The 22,439-nt window shown below is 51.8% G+C and overlaps 1 protein-coding gene across 4 annotated transcripts in view; it reads right to left on the reverse strand.

The window, feature by feature from the left end:
* The window catches only part of TFCP2L1 (transcription factor CP2 like 1), a 65,573-nt gene that overhangs the window by 19,068 nt on the left and 24,066 nt on the right, over positions 1 to 22,439 (reverse strand). For all 4 annotated transcript variants that reach the window (XM_060016945.1, XM_060016943.1, XM_060016944.1 and 1 more), the window contains 6 exons: positions 10,483 to 10,559; positions 9,829 to 9,934; positions 9,034 to 9,140; positions 7,771 to 7,923; positions 4,098 to 4,208; positions 1,633 to 1,724 (listed from right to left, as the gene is read on the reverse strand). In XM_060016945.1, the coding sequence (XP_059872928.1) occupies positions 1,633 to 1,724; positions 4,098 to 4,208; positions 7,771 to 7,923; positions 9,034 to 9,140; positions 9,829 to 9,934; positions 10,483 to 10,559 (646 nt within the window). The remainder of the gene's footprint in view (positions 1 to 1,632; positions 1,725 to 4,097; positions 4,209 to 7,770; positions 7,924 to 9,033; positions 9,141 to 9,828; positions 9,935 to 10,482; positions 10,560 to 22,439) is intronic.

Raw genomic sequence — 22,439 nt, forward strand, 5'->3', positions numbered from 1 at the left:
AGCCCCTGGTGTGGATGGGGGCTCTGATTAACTACACACCCTCATCCCTCAGCTACGGCTCCAGGGCTTGTTTTGGCCAGATGCTGTGGTCCCCACCCCGAGCCCCAGCACGAGGGAAGGGCAGGTTGACCAAGCAGACCGGGACACACGCCTCACGGGGACTCAGTGCTGGGACAGCGAAGGGCCAGCCACACCCAGGGGAGGGCAGAGGAGTCCCTCGGGGAATTATTCTGCAGTGAACAAGCACCCACAGTTTGGCATCCGCCACGAGAAAACCATTCTCACGTTTTTCCCCAAAGGGAGGCAGAGACCTGAACACCTGGGTTTTTATGTCAAGAGAAAGACACATGGAGAGACGACCCTTCCAGATGGACAGTAGTGATGGTACCACTTGAACGGACTTAATATTACTGACGTAGCCACTTAAAAACGGTAAAATGGTAAATTTCACGTTTTGTGTATTTTATCACAATGAGGAAAAAACAGACCCCTGAGGGGAGTCATCGGTGACTACATATGCACGTCATCAGGGTCTAGGGGGTGCCAGGGACTTTATACATGTTCCCCTGAGCCTGCGTGGAATTCATGCTCCCCCGGTCGTGAGGAAACCGGAGCTGCAGGAGGTTAAGGAACTTGCCCCCAGAAAGGTGCCGATTTAAGACTAGGTCTGCTGAATCTAAACGTGACAGCCCTTCCTCGTGCCCCCTCTCAAGGAGGACCGTCCTCGCCTTGTAAACCAAGTTCATGTCTCGCTTACCCATCAGTAGTTACCTCTCTAGCACGCGTGGGCTCCATTCGGCATGTTCTACCCTCACCCGTTAAACCTACCTGGCATCCTCCCTGCCTCACCCCGGCCCCACGAACAGGATGGGCAGAGCCATCACAGGGATGCCATGGCCCTGGGACAGGTGCCACAGCTGCCCGCTGGTCCCTGCAGCCCCGTCACCTCGGAGTCAGCACCGCCTGTGCCTCGGCAGGGCTGGGCCACCAGCAGTGAGGCCGCTTCTGTGCTGCAGGCCTGTGACCCCAGGGGCAGGGCGGGTCCTGAGCTGAGTTCCCCTGCCTAGTGACCATGCACGCGGGGGCAGAAAGATCTAAGAAGCCCCCCCAGGGACCTCCCTGGTGCTCCAGGGCTCAGGACTTGGCGCTTCCACTAGGGGGTGGGGGTGGGGGGGCGGCGCGGGTTTGATCCCTGGTCGGGAACTAAAATCCTGCAGGCCGCTTGGCGCGGCCAAAAAAATGAAGACCCTCCGGCCGCTGCAGGGTCCAGAGGTCTGCCTCCTGAGGCCCCCGACGTCCAGGAGGTGGGCTTTCCCCTGGGAGGCACCAGGCAGGCTACCTCAGGGGGCTGGCCCAGGACCCCCGCAGCCCAGCCCACTCTAACCGGGGGAGGGAATGGATGCCTGGTGCTCGGCTGCCCTAGCAGACAGCCTTCCTAGAGGTGTGTTCAAGCACAAGAACCTGGACGCGTGATGCTAAAAATGGTTGTGAATGTTAATACCAGTCAGCCGCCCTGAAACCCAGATCGATGCCAGGCTACAAAAGGAGCAGAGACCCAGGGAGGAAAGTGAGGAAAGGAGCCCACACCCGTGGTCACTCCAGGGACCGCAAAGGGAGAGAAGGTGCACGTACCCTTCGCCAAGGCCGAAGCTGTTCGGAGAGCCGTTGTAGCTTGGGGACGAGGCACTGTTCACCTGGTAAACCACGTCGGGCCACGGGGAGCACTGCAGGGAGAGAGCGCAGGGCAGCGGTGGTGCCGGCCAGGCCACTCGGCTCGGAACCACGATCCTTCCACACCCAGCCCACGCTGACCCGGCGCTTGGGGACGGGCACGCTGCTCGGGCCACACTGAAGAAACCAGCTAGGGCAGAGAAGAGGCAGTCCCCAGAGCAAGCAAAGCATGACACGTGTCTGTCTGAGCTTCCGAGGAGTCAAAGCAAAGAGGGAAACCTCATCGGTCCCTTGATTCCTGGGTCCACAAGAAAAGAGACTAAAACGCAAGACAGGCCAGTGGCCCACAGGCGGGTCTTGGGAGCAAATGCACGAAACGGGGAGCACGGGGCCACAGACCACTGCCAACGGGAAAGCACCAGAGAAGCTCTGAATCTCCCGACGGGCCTCTGCTGAGGGGACAGACGAGGCGTCTCCACGCTGACTGGGAGCAGCCCCCTTCCAACCCAAGTCTTCGCACATTTACTGCATTTCAGGAGCTCCCCCGCTTGCAGACCAGGGAGACGCAGCAACGCGAAAGCTGTGACCCCTGAACTCCAGGAACTTCTCGTGCGGAAGCTCAAACGGACACGCGAGAATCCCCCAAGGAAAGCAGAGACGTCGGGTGCTGCCCGGTTGGGGGCGGCAAGGGGTAGCCCGCGCACCAAGCATTCCCTGCTTCCCTTCCCTGTGACGACTGACACCGCTTTGGACACGGCCAGTCGGAAGCATTCCTGAGATTTACTATCACCCACCCGACCACAGGGTGGGTCAATATTTAACTCTGTTACGAGTGAGGCCTGGAATGTGTTGGTGCCGAATCCTGCAGCCCCGGGGGGAGGAGGGAGGGGGGAGGGGAACAGGAAGGTTGATGAGCAGACAAGAGGGGATCCGGCAGCTCCCAAGGTCACAGGCCAGGTGCGGATTTCAACACCTGGCCTGGGACAGGGGCTGGGACGTTGCCTGGAGCACGCCAGGGGACCTGTCCTCCAGCAGGGAAGTCGGGGGAGAGGCAGAGGCCGGGAGGAGAAGGGTCACCGGGGTGCATCACGAGCACACACCAGGCCTGGGAAGGGCTAAGGGTCCAGGCACGGCCCCACACACTGCAGAGCTGGCTCTGCCCTGCTGCAAGGGGGCAGGACTCCCTGGGCCAGGGCTCTCCGGCCACCGTCAGCCTCGACCCTAGGAAAAGCCAGCATGCGTCTGTCCACGCCACAGAATTAGCATCCCTGCTGCCCTGCTGCACATACTCTTCTGTGTATGGCTTTTCACACACACACACACACACACGCAAACACACCCTCACACACCCACAGGCCTCTTAGCCCCCTGTCCCTGGGCCTCACCCTTAACCCAGACTTAACCCCACCATGGTCAGCACTGGACCTGAGGCATCCACGGAGGGCCTCCTCAGTAAGTCAGATTACTCAGTGGACGAGCCCAACACCTATTAACTGGCCCGATGGCAGGACACAGCGGCGAAGAGTTGTTCAAATCAAAAACAGAGCCCAGTAAAAGAGGCAGCAGCAGCAGTGACCCGTGACGGGAGGAAAAGGGACCTGCGGTACGAAGCATCTCAGAGGTAGCCTGGACGGAAGAACGGCTGGAGCAGGCTGGCGTCGGCGGCAGGGCTGAGAGGAAACGCACCCCAGTATCCACCCAAACAGCAAAGAACGAGAGCTATTTACAGTCTCTGACCCAGCAATCCCCCTCCGAGAACAGATGCTGCAGACATTCTTTCCACGTGCAGAACTACACTCGCACAAGGTGTTCACGGTACCCTGTGTGAAATGGCAAGAGCCTGGAAATAACCCAGCGTCCAGCAAAGGGCCATCCAGACAACGAAAGCTACACAGGTGGATAAAGAACTAGAAAGCTCTTTATGAACAGACAGGAAACAGACTCCAAGAGAGGCCATGAATTAAAGACAGTCAACCACAGAACAGTGTGTGTGCATACTGTCGGGGGAAAAAAGAGCGCATGGGGCAAACGTGTATGAACTGGCTTCATCTGCAGAGAACGTTGGGCCAGATACACAAGGAGCCGGGGGTCGCCTGCTGCCCCGGGGAGAGAAACCGAGGCCAGACAGTGCTGGGAAGGATATTTTCCGATGGAGATGCTCTTATACCTTTTGAATTTGGACCACATGAATATATGATCTATTCCAAAAATCTGAAATAAAAATAACCTAATCTTGAAATGCGCAAAGGGCAGCAGAGAGCTAGAAGGTACTTGTGAAACACCTCTTAACTGAAAGCGCTCCAGACAAAGGAACACACCACGATTTAACGGGCGCTCTCGGTAGAAGCGTTCACCCCAAATGCGCACTTTTCCAAGGATCTAAACCCACCCTCGCCGCCCCTGGCAGAAGGCTCCGGCCGGCTCACCTCTGAGAGGATGGTGGTTTCATAGGATGGCTGGTACTTCTCCTTCTCTTGGGCCGTTCTTTTTTCCATCTTCTCTCGGTCAGTCTTCTGCTTCCGGTCAGCTCCCTTTGGCTGTAAGTGCAGAGCACAGGGGTCCAATGAGTTCAAAGCAGGCAGAGGCAGCTGTCGGGGGGAGATCCAGGGCTGAGCAGTGGGCCCCCCCACCCAAGGCCAGCACACTCCCCACCTCACCCAGAAGCCCAAGCAGGATCTCACGGACAAGAAAGCATCTCTCTCACCTCCCAGGCATCCGACACACAGGTCCACCCGCCCGGAGCCCCTTCCCACCCCGAGGGACTCAGAGCCTGCTACAGGGTCCTACGGGGACGCTCCAGGGTCCACTCAGCGGACCATGCAGAAATGCTTGGAGCAGAGCTTTACCAGTGGCCACTTGCTAATGGAGAGGACCCCTCGAGGGCCTTCCGTGGGTTCCCCGTGGACCGTGACAGGAAGTGGATGAGCTGGGAGCTGCTGGCCGGGGCTCGGTCTACAATCGCACGCCATCTTGGCCATCTTGGGGGCCTCCTTGCCCCCAAGTCCTAGGACTACGACCACGCTCCCGGCTTCCACCCCAGCAGGCCCAGCTGATGGGGACCATTCTGACCACTGGGACTATCCCCTCCTGAGTTCAGGGCCTGGTGGTCGGGGCCAGATATCAAGAGTTCGCAGGACCCAGAACTGAGCGCGTTACTCTGTTGGCAGTGGACCACACGCAGTGGGCAGTCGGGGGGAAAGTTCATCCTCAAGCTCGATGGCGCCTTTGGGATCATCCTGGCTGCAGTTTTTGACTCCCAGCTCAGGAGATTTGAGGAAATAGTCCTCAGGGGGATGCCCAGGCTGGAGGGAGGGAGGTTTGCTGGGGGTCCTATGGGGACGTGAGTGACAGACCCGGTGTCCAGTGGGAGAGCCAGGCATGCGGCAGCCGGGCTCCCATCATCGGGTTTCCCTGCTCCACCTCCGTCCTCCCGTCCTCCTGTCCCAGAAAGGAGGCCCTTCTTCCCGGCCCAGAAGCATTACTGGTAAAGCGTGGCTGAGCCTGCCTGTAGGGGGCAGCCTGTGGGGAGCCGGTGGGGCAGGGAGCGGCCCAGACACCCCCATGGAGCCCCAGGGCTGGGCTCCGAGAAGCCAGGGTTTCCTAGTAACCAGGGTGATCTGAGACGGGAGAGTGATGGGCGGTTCGGCTGGGCTGTGCCTGGCGCCAGTGCACACCCATCTGAGCTGCTGCTGGTGCGGGTTGGGGGGCTGGCCAGGTCACCTCAGGCATTCTGGGGAGCCCGTTTCGGGTATCAGAGGCTCCTACCCCCTGCAGGAGATGGTAAGGCAGCTTCCGGCCCCAGTCCCCCAATAACGCCTGGTGTGCGGCTGAGAAGTTGAGCAGAGCCCTCACTCCTGAGCTTCCCCCTCGAGCTGTAGGAGGGGAAGCTCACGGGAGCCATGGGGAGGGCTAGGCATCCCTGGCGCAGACTGCCCCTCCCTTCTACCGTCTGGCCGGCGCCCATTCCCAGGGCACACGCTCGGAAAGCGTGGAATCACACTGGACGCACCCACCACCTGAGGGCAGAAGACAGCTGGTGGAACCCTGGACCTGGTCTGTGCGTGACAGGGAGGGGGTGGACTGCAGGACAGGCAGAGACCACCCGCTGCACAGCCTCGGAGCTGTCCAGGGGGAGCCAGAATCACCCTGGACCCCGGAGCACACACAAGACCAGAGGCACCGGTGGACAGGGTCGGCAGGCTAATGCTCCCCAAAGATGGCCACGTCCTAATACCCAGAGCCTGGGAGGACGTTACCTTCCAGGGCAGAAGGGGGCCAGGTTGCAGATGGAATTAAGATGGCCAACAATGTGAGATTAAAATAGGAAGATGAGCCTGGATCATCCCGTGGGCCCAGTGTAATCACAGGGGCTTAGAAGTGGAGCGGGGGCGAGCAGGGGAGTCAGGGTGATGCGTGTGAGAGGGGCTCTACCTGCTCCAGCTTTGAGGATGGAGGAGGGGCCACAGGCCAAGGAATGCGGAGGCCTCCAGGAGGCCTCCAGAAGCCGGAAAGGGCAAGGGAAGAGAGATTCTCCCCTGGGGCCTCCAGAAAGGAATTCAGCCCTCCTGACGCCCGACTCTAGCCCAGTGAGACCCGGTTCAGACTTCTGACCTCCAGCATTAAAAGACAGTATGCAGTACTGAGCCACTCAACTTTGGGTCATTCTTTTACAGCAGGAAGAGGAAACAAATATGGGGCAGAAATGTAACTTCCTTCGGAGGCCGGTTTCAAGGCTTCATAATGATGCAGCAGGTTTCTGGAGGGTGCTACCGCCCTGGCAGAGAAGACAAACTCACGCTCCCCCCACCATCCCTTCCTCCCCACCCAGGGTGGCAGCGCTAACTGACCAAGGTGTCCCAGTGCACAGAGCCCGGCCAGGGCCTCAGGACCCTTTCCCACAGCCCTCGGGCGGCCAGACGCTATCAGTGGGGATGAAGCCAGCCGCCCGGCTGTGTGGCCTGAGTGCAGACACGGGCAGCTTCAGGGCCTTCCAGTCCAGTTGGGAAACAGGGCAGATCACCACTCCACCGCCAAGTTGATGGTTCTACCTGTGGGCACTTATTTCCACATCCATCCCAAGCTCAGGAAGATCAACACTGACCCAGCTTCCTCTGGGACGAGGCCCTATTTCTACAGCCGATCACTCTGGCATGTCCAGCCCCAGCAGACGGAACTTTGTCGGCAAGTCCCCAGGTCCCCTGATTGTGAAAGACGGGAAGGACGGGGAAGGCACTGGGGCCGGTCCGCGCCCCGTCCTGGGGCACCTGCTGGGATCTCCTGGCTGGCGGGCAGGTCCAGCCTGCTGGCGACGGGGCCTGTGGTCCGGCTCGGCACCGGTCCGCCCACCCTGAGGATGATGCGGGGTCCGCGGCCACCCTCCCTCCCCGCGGGGCCACGCTGAGCTACACCACTGTGGACCGTCTTTAGGAAATACTCTGTCCAGACAGATGAGGTGAGAAGCAACGGCAGGAGACTGCAGGGGGTGAGACGAGAAAGGAAAAGAAGGGAGGTACCAGGAGGCCACTGCGCAGGGGCAAGGGAAGAACATCCGCTGGGATTAACACACACACGCTACCATACGTAAAACAGATAACCAACGAGGAGCTGCTGTGCGGCACAGGGAAATACTCTGTAATAACCTCAATGGGAAAAGTATTTGAAAAAGGATAGGTACGTGTCTATGTGTAACTGAATCACTGTGCTGCACACTGGAAACTCACACGACATTGTAAACCAACCATACTTCAATAAAAACAAATAAATAAATCACGTCCATGGTCAGGACCCACACGGGAGGTCTCCTAACTTGACTTCTAAGGGGAACCTAATGGGCAACCACAGAAGGTGCGGCCAAAGTGCTTGGGAGGAAAAACAAACATCTACAAGCGTGCCAATCCCACCACTCCGGTCAAGGAGAGCCGAGCCCGGCCGTCTGTGGGGAAGAAAGCAGGCAGGCTGGCTCATCAGAGCCCAGGCAGGAGCCCCGGGCTACTCATGGGGACGCCGCACTCCCTGCTGGGCCTCCGCGTTTTGGCATCGCCGTCCCAGGCAGGGCGAGGGGCCGGGTGACGGCGGATGGAGCTGGCGGGGCCGTCCTACCTTGAACACCTTGATCTGGCAGCTGGCCGAGTGCAAGTGTTCCGTGTACTCCCCATTCTCACTCTGCTTGAAGGTATCGATCTGCACCCGAAAGGGCACGCCCTTCTCGCCCCCGTGCTTCCTCGGGGTGAACTCTGTGCTGATGCAGTGCACCTGCAGGGGACGCGGGGGGCAGGTAGCCAGAAGCAGGCGAGGGTGGGCTCTGGACCGCCCCCCGCCCATGGGCTCCTCTCCAAATGGAGGTTTCCATTCCGCACGGTCAGACCCACCTCCACCTCTCCGCTCTCCCCCAGTGCTGTCCACTCTGTCGGGCCGCTGGCCGCCCCATCCCCTAACCACAGAGGGCCTGCCCTCTCACCTTTGTCCCTTGACCTTGGAGGCCCCGCCTGACCACCTAAGTCCTTGCCGTTGCTCCAGGCCCACTGACCCCAGCAGACCCGCTCACTCCCGCCCCTGAGAACTCTCCCTTGGCAAATCCCACAGACCACAGAACAGGGACCACAGCTTAGTCCCTAAAGGCCTGGTGGCCAGGTTACTCAGGCCAGGCCAGAAGCTGGGACTACTTCTTTATTTCTCGTTAGTGCCTGTTACACAGAAGGCACTTGACGTACATTTCTTGCTATAACACTGTGATCACGTCATAATACAATTCATCTTATTGTAACAGTAAACGGTAACATTATTATAATTCTTTTAAAATGCAGTTCAAGTATTGAAACTATGCAAGGCAAAAAGATCGCTCACTTTTACTGAGCGATTACTATGAACCAGGCCTTGTGGTCATGGCTCTGTTTTCACTCTCTAATTTATAAGACAGGTGGGAAAGCCAAGAGGCTCAAAACGGGACACACAGTAAGAGAGCCAGGGGCAAGCCCGGAAGCACAGGGCCCCGACTGGGCCCTTGGCCACCTCTATCTGCCATGGTGTTTAACACAAGGCCAGGTTCACAACCAGGTGCTTGAGAATTAAATAATTAATTTAATAACAGAAACAATTACGAAAAAAATTTTCACTTCAAATTATTTATGCTAGGCCATACTTCTTTTGTAAAAAGCTTACATACTGATAAGCAAAACCCACACAGGATGCTACAACGTCCCGAGTCCTGTGACTCTGAGACACACCCATCCACCTTTCAGCCTCCTTTCCTGCAGCAGAGGGCAGGAGCCCATCAGGGCCCCCCGGAAGGATGGTTTCGAGAAACGGCCCAAAGGACCCCAGAGCTCCGGCTTCCCCACCGAGGGCAAGCTCCCTCCCGCTCACCTGAATGAAAGCAGATGCTCTCTTCGAAGGGTCCCACAAAAACTCAACTGCATTCAGCTGGGTCGGGCTGGCCCTGGGGTCCAAGATACCAACAGACAGTGGAATATCTGTGCACATACACACACAAAAGTGCAATCGTCAGCCACTCCCAAATATTTCGGGAAGGATTCTCATTACAGGTCCAAATTCCTTACACAATTCGACATGCCAGAAGTTCTGAAAACCAGGTTTTGCGTAACTCACTGGGCAGAAGCCTGACTTGACGCCTTTACCCCATTGTGTGGAGTCATTCTGTTTTGCTGCAGGAACATTACTCTGCTTGACTGCCTGTTGGCGGTGTGACCCGAAGCTATGGGTCTACACGCCTTACTATCATTCCAACCTCTGAGTTCCAAAACCCATCCGGGCCCAAGGGTTGTGGATAAAAGACCGCGGGCCACCGCCTGAGCCCCCAGTTGCATTTCCACTGCCCCTCTCTGTGAGGCCCCCCCGGCCCTTCATCACTCATCATGACCCTTTAAGGCAGGATCTTTCTGTAAAGCTTTCCCTGCTTCTCACTCCCTGACGGCAGGTCCTTGAATCCCGCGTGCCACCCCATCCCAGGCCCCCGGAAAAGGTGAACCCCCGAGGGTAGGCCTGGTGGCACGGTCACCTCCACCAGCTCCTGTGGGGTTTCACACAAGGCAAAAGTGCGCCAAGATGCCCTGGACAGGCCTGGGTCCGGAAGGCACCCAGGAAGGACCCCCGTGTGCCTGGAGCTCCGTCGGCCTCTCCCTCCTGGCCCGGGAGACTCACCGATGTCCAGGATGCGGTCCCCGGGCCGGCTCCACCGCCAGCCCTCCAGCTGTTGGTGCTCCGTGTACTGTAGCCGCCGGTCGTGGAACACCACGCGGATGATGCTCTGGGCGGGGGGAGGGGCAGGGGTGGCAGTAAGGGACAGCTGAGGGTGGGTCCTGAGAGGGACCCACAAGGAACCTGCCCTCAACCATCCCCAAGACAGACACACCTCCTGCCCTCCAAGGCCTGGAGCTGCCTGGAGGCTTCCTCCCGGCACCCCTCCCAGAACCCCAACAATATGAATGCCGGCACGAACACAAGTGCTGCCCTTCTTTCCAGGGTTGCTAAGCGCTCTGCACACGTGGGTCCTCTACAAACCCTTCTGCACAGATGAGTAAACTGAAGCTCAGAAAAGGCTGGGAAGAGGCAAAGCCAGGCTGGAAGCCGAGCCTGTCCAACCCAGCGCCCAGTCCATCAGCCCACGTCCCTCTAGCTCCCAATGCTGCCGGCCCGCCCGAGGCCCCTTAGACAACACACTCCAGGGACCAGGAGCCCACCTCTGTCCCTGGAGCTTTCCCCAAACCTCCCAGGCACTCCCGCCACAAGCCCAGGTGCTGGGACCCCGACAGAGCACCCTCAGGAGCCCAGAAAGGGCACAGCTGGCAGCCTCACCTTCACATATTTTGTGTTCAGATCCTGAAAATCTCCCAGCTTCCGATTCTCCAGCAGTCGAATTTCATAAGACTGACCTGGAGGGGGGATAATAGAACATTTTCCATTTCTGTCTTCAAATTTGGGACTCCCCCAGCTAGAGGTCTTCTCAACACCCTCAGGGCCCACCCAGGCCTCACGGCCCCAGGGACCAAAGCAGAGAACAAAGGCCACGGACAGCTCAGATCATGCTCTGAGTTTGTCCATGCGGCCTGGAGAGGTGCCTGGGGCTCCCAAGGTAACGCGCGTGACCCCTGGAGAGAGAGAGCACCTCTACGATGTTCAAAGACATAGAATCGAAAACAACACACTTAGCGTTCAATTTACAGAACACAACTTCGTATTTCTTTTTTCTGTTTTCTTTCGGCCTCACCACGGCTTGCAGAACTTCCCTGACCAGGGATCGAACCCATGCCCTCTGCAGTGGAAGCGCGGAGTCTTAACCACTGGACCACCAGGGAAGTCCACGACTTCATATTTCTTTATGAAGAACACCCCCTATACACTCGGATGGAGAACACAGATACTTAAATCTCCATTAAATAACTGACCGGACCCTTCCTGAGAGCAGGTTTAAAGGAACGAATAAAAGCCTGTTAAACATTGTCTCTAATTGCAGAATGAAATGCATTTTCTCAAGTTAAAAGAATTTCATGTATTTGAAAGGGTGTGGGGATTCTATTTGGGGACATGTAACCAGCACGAGCCGGTGAAAGAATGTAAATGGAGGAAACATCCGTCCATAAGAACAACCCCAAACTTTAAAGGACCTGCAAATAACCTGAAGAAAACGACACATATTTTATTGGAAAATAAAATATAGCTTGAAAAAATAGGATATGCCACATTCCCAGAGGGGAAGATCACCTAGCAAATGGTATCAACTTTTTCCAAACTAAGTAAATTCAACCACAACTCTACAACAGCTTAGCATACATCAGAGCTTCATAAAGGATGCTTTACAAATAAGAGAGAACAAATGATCTCATAATTGTTCTTGGTAAATCTAATCAAAATTTGTAAATCTTGTTCTTGGTAAATCTAATCAAAAATTTAAAAATTTTTTAAAATAATGATACACTCACAAGAAGTTACAAAAATAGTACAGAAAGGTCCTGAGTATCAACCCCAGCTTCCCCCAGTGATGGCATCTGAGGTCACTACGGTACATTATCGAAACTGACCATGGCACAGTACAATTAACTGAACTCCAGACCTCACGCAGATTTCCCTGGGTTTTGCAGGTTTAATCCAAGTTACCACTGGATTAAAAAACTAATTTCCTGGAATAAAGACACAGACCTACTGGAGAATGGACTTGAGGATATGGGGAGGGGGAAGGGTGAGCTGTGACAGGGCGAGAGAGAGTGGCATGGACATATACACACTAACAAACGTAAGGTAGATAGCTAGTGGGAAGCAGCCGCATGGCACAGGGATATCTGCTCTGTGCTTTGTGACCGCCTGGAGGGGTGGGATAGGGAGGGTGGGAGGGAGGGAGACGCAAGAGGGAAGAGATATGGGAACATATGTATATGTATAACTGATTCACTCTGTTATAAAGCAGAAATTAACACACCATTGTAAAGCAATTATACCCCAATAAAGATGTTAAAAAAAAAAAAAACTAATTTCCTAAGGTTTTGTTTTAATGTGAATGACGACTCAATAGGGAAGGACTTTCTGAACCCAAAATCAATGAGGGAAAGAGAAATCTGATAAAGATACAGATGCAGATGTCGATATACATACATCTATATCGTAAATGCAAACAGCAAACTAGGAGCAGCACAAATCCAGTGGTTAACAGCTTTAATATGTCTAGAAAAGCAATGATTAGAAAAATATTAAAACAAACAAACAAGAAAGACAAAACAAAAAAAAAAGAAAAATATTAAGACTCCCTGGAGTGGGTTAAATTGTAGTCCCCCAAAAGATATGTCCATACCCTAATCTCCAGAACCTGTGAATGTTACCTTCTATTTGGAAAGAGTCTTTGCAGATGAAATTTAAGTTAAGGATCTTGAGACGAGGAATGATCCTGGTTTGTCCTGGAGGTCCCTCCATCCAATGACAAGTGTCCTTATAAGAGGACACACAGGGAAAAGAGGAGGCAAGGTGACCACAGGAGCAGAGATGGAATTGATGCAGCCACAAGCCAAGGAATGCCTGGAGCCACCCAAAGCCGGAAGATGCAAAGAACGGATTCTCCGCTAAAGAGTCCCCACGGGGACCACAGCCCTGGGGGATTTCTGACTTCTGGTCTCCAGAACTGTGAGAGAATAAATTTCTGCTGTGTGTCAAGCCCACGTGTTTGCGGTCCTTTTGTTAAAGCAACCCCAGGAAACTAATACACTTAGTCGCGCAGTGAATAACAGAGCAGGCAGAGACTACGAAGTTCAGTCATTCATTCCAAGTATTTGCCGAGCACAGAACCACACGCCAAACGCCGTGCAATCCTGGGGACACGGCGCCGTGGGCGTGGACACGACGCTGGCTGGCTCAGAGGTGCCCACTCGGTGAAGCCCCCTGCTCAGGAAGGTGGGACCCGTCCATCCGGCTTTCGCCAGCCCGGCTGCCAGGACGAGTGAAAACCAGAAAGACACACCAGGCCCCGGCACCGCTCAGGTCGCGCTGCTGGGCACGTCCCATCAGAAGGAAAAGGCATGGACCCCAAACTCTTGGCCTGCTCACGTGCCAGTTCCTAAGGGTCTCACTGACCTGAATCGACACTTGTACCTTTCTGAAAAACCCAGATTTTTCACACGTTTCCGGGCTCCGGAGCCAACACTCCCTTGATAGCGACAGGCAATGGAGCCTCACACACCCTAAACTGGTTTTTCCAGTGTCCTCCACCTTCCCCCGGGAAGAATGCAGCCAGCTCTGGCATGAGGCCCAAGGCCCAGATGGTCATTACCATGGGTTTACGGGCGCCCCAGGGCCCCATGAACACTGACCCCAGGCTCTGCAGGGCAAGCTCAGCTCAGGCCCGGCAGGCGACACCTCCCGTTCCGCGCAGAGCAGTCCCCGGACGTGAGCATCACAGGTGGCCACTCAGGGAACAGAGCTACTAATGTGGCTGTAGGCCCGGGGTCCCGGCCTCCTCCACCAGCAGCACAGACCTGCCCCCCTGCTTCCCCACCGCATCTCCCTTCCTCACGGAACCCCCCAGCCACTCTGCACCCGCCCTGCTCAGGCCTCAGACAGACGCCCGGCCTCCCTCCCCATTCGGCCTGCCAAGGCGCCAACACACCTCCCCAGCCCCCTCCCACCCAGCGCAGCAGCAGCATCTCCAGTGACACTCGGGCTGATGAGCAAGGTCAGGACGGCTGAATTGACCCGGGGGACATGGACATCTCTCTCCTTGGCCGGCATCACCTCAGGGCATAGGTGGGAGCTGAGGAAAGCGGGCTCTGTCAAGGCCCAGGGCTGTGTCTGTTTTGCTCACCACTGTACTGTTTGACGCCGGAGGGACTCGATGTTCTGTGCTAAAACTACAGGGTTGGCAAAAGCAAGACAGCCTCCCGCCCTCAAAGGGTTGGCAATCTTCTGGGGTGTCTCAAACAGAACCGGCATAAGGCGAACCCTAGAGATGATCACACTGAGTGAAGCAAGTCAGACAGAGAAACACAAATACCATATGATATCACTCATATGTGGAATCTATGAAAAGGATACAAATAAACTTATTTACAAGACAGAAATAGACCCACAGACATAGAAAACAAACGTATGGTTACCAAAGGGGAAAGGTGGGGAGGGATAAATTAGGGGTTTGGGATTAACGTATACACGCTATACATAAAACAGATAACCAATGAGGACATACTGTATGGCACAGGGACCCCTACTCAATATTCTGTGACAACCTGTAAGGGAAAAGAATCTGAAAAAGAACGGATATGCGTATAGGTATAACTGAATCACTTTGCTGTACACCTGAAACTAACACATTGTAAATCAACTGTACGCCAATATAAAAGAAAAATTAAATTTAAAAATTTTTAGAAAAGAAAACAAATAAGAAACAACAGAGATCCAGAGGGGGAGGTGGGGAGGAAGGGTCTGAATAAGAAAATAACACTTGGCGATAAACTCTGAAGAGTGGGCAGGATTTCTACAGTTGAGGGAAGAATGAATGAGAAAAGTAACCCCAAGCAAAACTGTAGTCGGGAGGTGGCCCTGAGAGACGTGCCTTTAGGGAACACCTAACAGCTTCCATTCACTGGGTGCTTACCCAGCAGCAAAGTGTGCCCAGGTATTAACTCACCTGAATCAACAGTGCAGTTTAGATTATGAGCCCCACCTGACAGAAGGAAGCAGAGGCTCAGAGAGGTTGCCTGACTTGAGCAATCTCACACAGCTAATCAGTGATAGAGCCAGGAGCAGAAACTTGGCCCCAGCTAACCTGGTGGGTGTTGTCTGCTGGGCAGAAGGCTCTCTCTCAACGTCGCCTTTCTGGAAGGCATCTGGTTCCATTCTGGTTAAAGTTTGCCCCCAGCATCTGGTGGCATATAAAGCGCCCCATGAGTTCCATCCCCAGTCGAGATGGTATTTTTTTCCTCCTTCCTTCTCCCCTTTAGGACTAGAAATAAAGGGGATTCTTAGGATGACCAATTCGACTTGTTCCCTGACCCCGGATAAAGCACGTTGACTCCATTTCCTTGTCTGTAAAATCCTCTGTCTCCTACACCCTAAACAATAAGCCGGAAGGATAGCAAGAGGGAGGAGAGATGGGGATATATGTCTATGTATAGCTGATGCACTTTGTTATACAGCAGAAACAAACACACCATTGTAAAGCAACTGTACTCCAATAAAGATGTTTAAAAAACAAACAAACATGACTTTAAAAATCTGAAATAAAATGAAAAGATTTTGAACTTCTGGAAAAAAAAATAATAATCCAGAAGGATAAATAAATCACTACAGAAAATGAGAGTAAAGCCTGTTGTAATTTCAGAATTGTGAAATGTGGGACAAGGAAAACATGTTGGTCTTAGAATCAAGGGAACAGGATAATAAATAAGTAAACAATCACTTAGTTGTCATCTAGCTCTGTGTCGGGACATTGCTAAGCCCTCGTGAGCATTATTTCATTCAGCCCTCTCAACAATCTTATGAGGAAAACCCATTATTGCTCTTGTTTTATAGATGAGGACATTAAGATCCAGAGAGGTTAAGTATCTTGTGGAAGATCAAACCCAGCTCTGCCGGGCTCCAAAGACTGGTCACTTAGCCAAGCTACTCCGCACGGTGTCTGGTGGCTTCAAAAGTTCCCTTCTGGTTCTAATATTCAGGGAATCCGTCTGTTATATTTCTCCTGAATTTCTTGATATTTGTCTTATTTCGTGACCCTGTTCCATCCGCCTAAACCCTCCCCTTTCTTTTAAGGCTCAAATTCTTAAGGCCCAGGACCTCAGTTCTCTGAACCAAGATGGGCCTTAGAAATCTGATGTATATGTGACCATTCTGTAGCATATCATTTCCTCATGATAAACGAGTCTCCCTGAAACACATGTTCCTATTCCCTTTAAAATACTCTGTATAGGGACTTCCCTGGAGGTCCAGTCGTTAGGACTCGACGCTTCCACTTCAGGGGACACAGGTTCGATCCTGGTGGGGGAACCATGATCCCACCTTCTGCGAGACGTGGCCAAAACACAGAAAAATAAAATAAAATAAAAAAGAGAACAAGGGGATATATGTCTATGTATAGCTGATTCAGTTTGTTATAAAGCAGGAACTAACACACCATTGTAAAGCAATTATACTCCAATGAAGATGTTAAAAAATAAAATAAAATACTTTGCATAGCACAGGGAACTATATTTAATATCCTGTGATAAACCATTATGAAAAAGAATGTATATATATACATATGTGCATAACTGAATCACTTTGCTGTACAGCAGAAATTAACACAACAAATTAACACAATCAAGTAGACTTCAATAAACTAATTTTTAAAGTAATAGTATAAAATACCCTGAACATATTATAAGGTGACAATAGCTAAAACCATGACATTTTTGGTATGAGGACAAATAGAACAATGAAAAAGAGCCCAGAAATAAACCTTTAGATTCCAGGAAACTTGATCTATGTAGCAGTGCTTTTAAGAAAAAGACAGACTTTTCAAGAGTGTGAGATAACCGGTTATCCGTATGGAAAAATAAATCCATACCTCACATCACACATAATAAATTAATTCTAGGTGGATGAAAACCATAAAATAAAAGCAAAATCTTAACATTTCTAAAGAAAATAGGAGACTACTTTATGACCATGGGGTAGGAAAGGATTTCTTAAACAAGAAACAAATACACAAAAGAAAAATTATGTCCTTTATAAAACATAAGAAAATCTGTGTTAAAATTTATATTGAGAAACTTCTGAAAATACCAGGGGTGCTGTTAATATTTACGCAGTCCCTATCAGTGGAAAATGACCTAGCAAACTGGGGCATATGTTCACCCTATGGAAACAGAAGAAGGTCAACAAACACATGGAAAGATGTGCCGGACGGTACAAGAAAACAGGATACGGTAAAGTAAAATAAGATACTATCTAACATCTGTCCGAGGGACAAAAATTTCGGCTCGACAGTAGCAAGTGTGGATGAGCCTGTGGAGAATGGGCTCTACGGCACTGCTGATGGAAGTGTTACACTGATATAACCATTGGGACCATAGTTTGCCTCCCCTCCCCCCCCAAAAAAAGAGTTAGGCTAAAGACACACAAGCCCCCCGTCAAGCACACCAATTCTACAGGCACATCCTAAGGAAGTACTTGATATGCACTGGGAGACTTAGATAAAAATCGCCCACTGTGGCATTGCTCATTGCAGTGAGAAATTGTCACCAACCTATATCCAGCCACAGGAGAAAGACACATTAATTCTATTATGGGACTTAGAACGGAAGAGCACACAGCACTTAAAATGAGCCCTCCAGAGGCATGGGTCAACATGGAGAAATCTCAGAAACATACTATTAAACAAAAAAAGGGACACAGTGATGTCTATGAGACCACTTATATAAAGTTTGGAGACAGGGAAAATACTGGTCGCTTTTATGGTGAAGTATGCATAAAGGAGTAAAAATTTAAGCGTGCGCTGAGGGACCACCAACTTCACAACGATGGTTTTGCTTCTGGGAGGAAAGGCAACAGGATTAGAAACAGGTAAAATCAGAAGCAAATTTGGCAAGGCTGCAAAGACCGCATTGGGCACATGAATATTTGTTCTCTTATTCTCTAGAGCATTCAGTCGATCTGAAATTAAAATACAGTTGACCCAGGCTTCCCTGGTGGTGCAGTGGTTAAGAATCCTCCTGCCAATGCAGGGAACACGGGTTCGAGCCCTGGTCCAGGAAGATCCCACATGCCGCAGAGCAACTAAGCCCATGCACCACCACTACTGAGCCTGTGCTCTAGAGCCCACAGCCCGCGAGCCACAACTACTGAGCCCGAGCGCCACAACTACTGAAGCCCGTGCCCCTAGAGCCTGTGCTCTGCTACAAGAGAAGCCACCGCAATGAGAAGTCCCTGCACCGCAACGAAGATCCAACACAGCCAAAAATAAATAAATTTTTAAAAAAAATAGTTGACCCTAGAACAACGTGGGGGTCAGGGGCGCAGACCCTCAGGGCAGATCTGCCGTTCCTCTGCGTCCCTGGGCTCCACCAACCTCGGACTGTGTAGTACTGTAGTATTTGCTATTGAAAAGAATTCAATCTCGTGTATAAGTGGACCCGCACAGTCCAAATCCATGTTGTTCAAGGGTCAACTAGTATTTCTCTCGCATGAAAAAGAATTCAATGGAGGAAGCACTCTTGGAGCTGGCTGTCATTCTGCACTGCATTCTGGTTGTGGGTTCCAACTCCCCAGCCCTGCCTTACAGGGAGGATCTCCTGGGCTCCATTGCTGAGCAACCATTGCACACCAGCCCCCTCCCCCCTCCCCTGTGCCAGTGACACGCTGGGTGCAGGACAGCCCGAGACACTAGCAGGGGTTGCATTCGCCATACGCATTCACACACCGTCCCCACCATTTTGCCACTGAAATTCAAAACCACCCGCAGTGTAACGAGCCTATTTTTTTTTATTTTATTGAAATAAATGTTGTGTTAGTTTCTGCTGTACAGCAAAGTGATGCAGTTATACATATATATATATATATATTCTTTTTCATATTCTTTTCCATTATGCTTTATCTGTCTCTGACTTACTTCACTTTGCATGATCATCTCTAGGTCCAACCATGTTGCTGCCAACGTGAGCCTATTTTATTTAATCCACTCACTTCAAATTAATTTTTTCAAGTGCGCGTCACGTCTGCATACTGAAAATCATAATCATATACCATAATTAAATAAAGTCATGGTCAACACTGTACAGCTATGCAGCTGCCAGCGTTCTACAGACCCGTACGATTACCATGGGGATCTCGTTAGCACCCAGGTTTGGAGCCCAGACTCCCCTCTGGGCCCACGACTTTGTAATGGGTAAATGACTCCAAAAATGTGGACAGTATTGGTGGTTAACGCAGCGGGCTGATGTAAGTCTGAAGACACACCCAGCACACAGTGGCGCACAGGAGGTCCCCTGCTCAGAGGCTCCCCTGCGACGAGGCCATCAACAGCACAGCAGGGGAGCCCTACTGCTGGTGTGGACTTCCCACAGCCTTGACAGAGCCCTTACGGCCCTGGATTTCCTCCAGTGATCCTGTCCGGCACCCCACTAGCCCTGGAGCTGCAGAGGCCAGCAGAGCTCGGTGACCCCCTCCCACTTTAGGGCTCCAGCTTTAGCCTGTGGGGAGGGGTGTGGGCCCCTCAGCTGGGCTGAGGCTCGGTGGGGAGCCCGGGTCACCACCGGGAAGAGTGGCTTAGACTTTGTCCAAAGGGCCCTGACGCCACTCAAAGGGGGATGGAAGCTTCCCTCTTGCGCAACCTCCCACTGCCCGCCCCCCCGTTGACCTTCCTGCTTCCACCCCACGCAGGGAGGGGCAGAATGGGGGAAGAGGGCAAGGAGCACATGGGAAAGGAAGAGAAGACTCTTTCAGGGAGGTTTTAAATAAAATGCACAAGTGCAGCTCTCTATGTGGTACCCGGCACAGGCAGGGGCTCAGCAAACCGAGCTTCACCCCCTCTTCCCTCGTGTAACCCACAATAACCAATGTCTTCCAGCCCAGGCATCAGCAAACTTTCTCCAAGAAGGGCCGGGCAGTAACTATTTTCAGCCATGTGGGCCATAAGACCTGTCACAACTCCCCAGCTTAGTCACTGTAATGAGGAAGCAGCCACAGACAGCATATGAATGAACGGGGACAGCTGGGTTCCAGTCAAACTTTTTATGGACACTGAAAGTTGAATTTTCACATAATTTTCACTCTGCCTGTTCACCTCTTCCTCCCAACTTCTCTTAGCACTTTGCAACTTTGCCTCTCAGCTTTCTTGCCTGATGGCTAAGTCAGAGCTCTCAGAAGCCAGCTACCAGTTTACCTGAACTAGATTTGCACGCACGCACACACACACACCCATAGCCCCTTGGACAGTACTAACAAGTTTTAGGTTTTTAACTGATGGCTGCAGAATCTGACATTGAATTCTCTAAAGCAAATAACAGAGCTGGAACTAGTCAGCCAAACCAAGAAGAACATGCAAAGATGTTTAACCTCTTTAGTGGTCAAAGACAGGCCAAATGAAAATAATGCGGACTTCCCTGGTGGTGCAGTGGCTAAGAATCTGACTGCCAATGCAGGGGACACAGGTTCGAGCCCCGGTCCAGGAAGATCCCACATGCCGCAGAGCAACTAAGCCTGTGCACCACGACTACCGAGCCCACGTGCCACAACTACTGAGCCTGCGCTCTAGAGTCCGTGCTCCGCAACAAGAGAAGCCACCGCAATGAGAAGCCCACACACTGCAACAAAGAGGAGCCCCCGCTCGCCGCAACTAGAGAAAGCCCGCGCGCAACAACAAAGACCCAACGCAGCCAAAAATAAATAAATTTATTTTAAAAAAAAAAGAAAAGAATGCAATGGCAGTTTCGTTTATCAGACTGGCCAACGTTTAACAGATTGCTAACATCCCTCAAGGACAAAATGTGGGGAAATGGGTTTTCACACGTCAGAGGTGGGAGAGGGGATGTCACAGCCTTTAGACAATATCCATCAATACTACAAACACATACAGCCTCTGACCCAACCATGCCATCTCCTGCACTCTAGTCCACAGAAGAGGGTGTGGAGAGAAGGGAACCCTCCTACACTGTTGGTGGGAATGTAAATTGGTATAGCCACTATGGAAAACAGTATGGAGGTTCCTTAAAAAACCAAAAATGGAACTACCATATGATATATCAATCCCACTCCTGGGCATGTATCCAGAGAAAACCATAATTCAAAAAGACACATGCGGGCTTCCCTGGTGGCACAGTGGTTGAGAGTCCGCCTGCCAATGCAGGGGACACGGGTTCATGCCCCGGTCCGGGAAGATCCCACATGCTGCGGAGTGGCTGGGCCCATGAGCCATGGTCACTGAGCCTGCGCGTCCGGAGCCTGTGCTCCACAACGGGAGAGGCCACAACAGTGAGAGGCTCACGTACCGCAAAAAAAAAAAAAAAAAAAAAAAAAAAAAGACACATGCACCCCAATGTTCATAGCAGCACTATTTACAATAGCCAGGACATGAAAGCAACCTAAATGTCCATCAACAGAGGGGTGGATACAGAAGATGTGGCACATATATACAATGGAATATTACTCAGCCATAAAAAGGAACGAAACTGTGCCATTTGCAGAGACGTGGATGGACCTAGAGACTGTCATACAGAGTGAAGTCAGAAAGAGAAAAACAAATATCACCTAGTAACGCTTATAGGTGGAATCTAGAAAAACGATACAGGTGAACTTGCAAAGCAAAAATAGAGACACACACGTAAAGAACAAACGTATGAATACCTACCAAGGGAGGAAGAGGGGAGGGTGGGATGAACTGGGAGACTGGGATTGACATTTATACACTACTATGTATCAAATAGATAACTAATGAGAACATACTGTTTAGCACAGGGAGCTCTACTCAATGCTCTGTGGTGACCTAAATGGGAAGGAAATCTAAAAGGAGGGGATGTATGTATATGTATCCATATATGTGTACATATACAGCAGAAACTAACACAACATTGTAAAGCAACTAATTATTAATTTTAAAAAACTATTTCTCTGAGGCTATTCAATGCAGCAGTACTGTTATGGCTAAAAACAAAACGAACTAAATGGTCAAAAAAAAAGAACAAAACAAAAAATACCACACAAACAAAAAAGTGAACTATATGGTCAACAACTACGTTGAGACCAAGCTGTGGAAGAGCACGCGGCTGTTACAGAGATTGAGGCCTGTCCCTTAACCAGATGACAGCATCGTGTGCCCCCGGAGATGCTGTAGCCAGGACACAAGGTCACGAACTATCCCTGCCTGAAGTACACAGCCTGAATCTAGTCATGAGGAAACATCAGGCAAACCCACATCTGGCCTGGATACTCTTCGAAATGTCAACGTCGTGAAAGACAGGGTGAGGATCCTCCAGACGAAAGGACAACTAAGCACAGTGCATCGTTCTGGACTGGACCTGGAATCGGGGCAAAAAACTGCGGAAAAGGACGGTGTCAGAACCATTGGCCCAATTTAATAGGGCTGTGTGGTAGGTGAAGGTATTGTATTAAATTTCCTGAATTTGATCATGGAAATATGGTTATAGAAGAGAATGGCCTTGTTTTGAGGAAATACCTGCTAAAGTAGTTAGGATAAAGGAGTATGATGTCTACAACTAACTCTCAAATGATTCAGGGAGGAAACATATATATAAAATACAGAGATAAAGGAAATGTGACAAAACATTAAATACTGATGAATC

Source organism: Delphinus delphis, chromosome 7, assembly GCF_949987515.2.
Source record: "Delphinus delphis chromosome 7, mDelDel1.2, whole genome shotgun sequence".
Classification (NCBI taxonomy): Eukaryota; Metazoa; Chordata; class Mammalia; order Artiodactyla; family Delphinidae; genus Delphinus; species Delphinus delphis.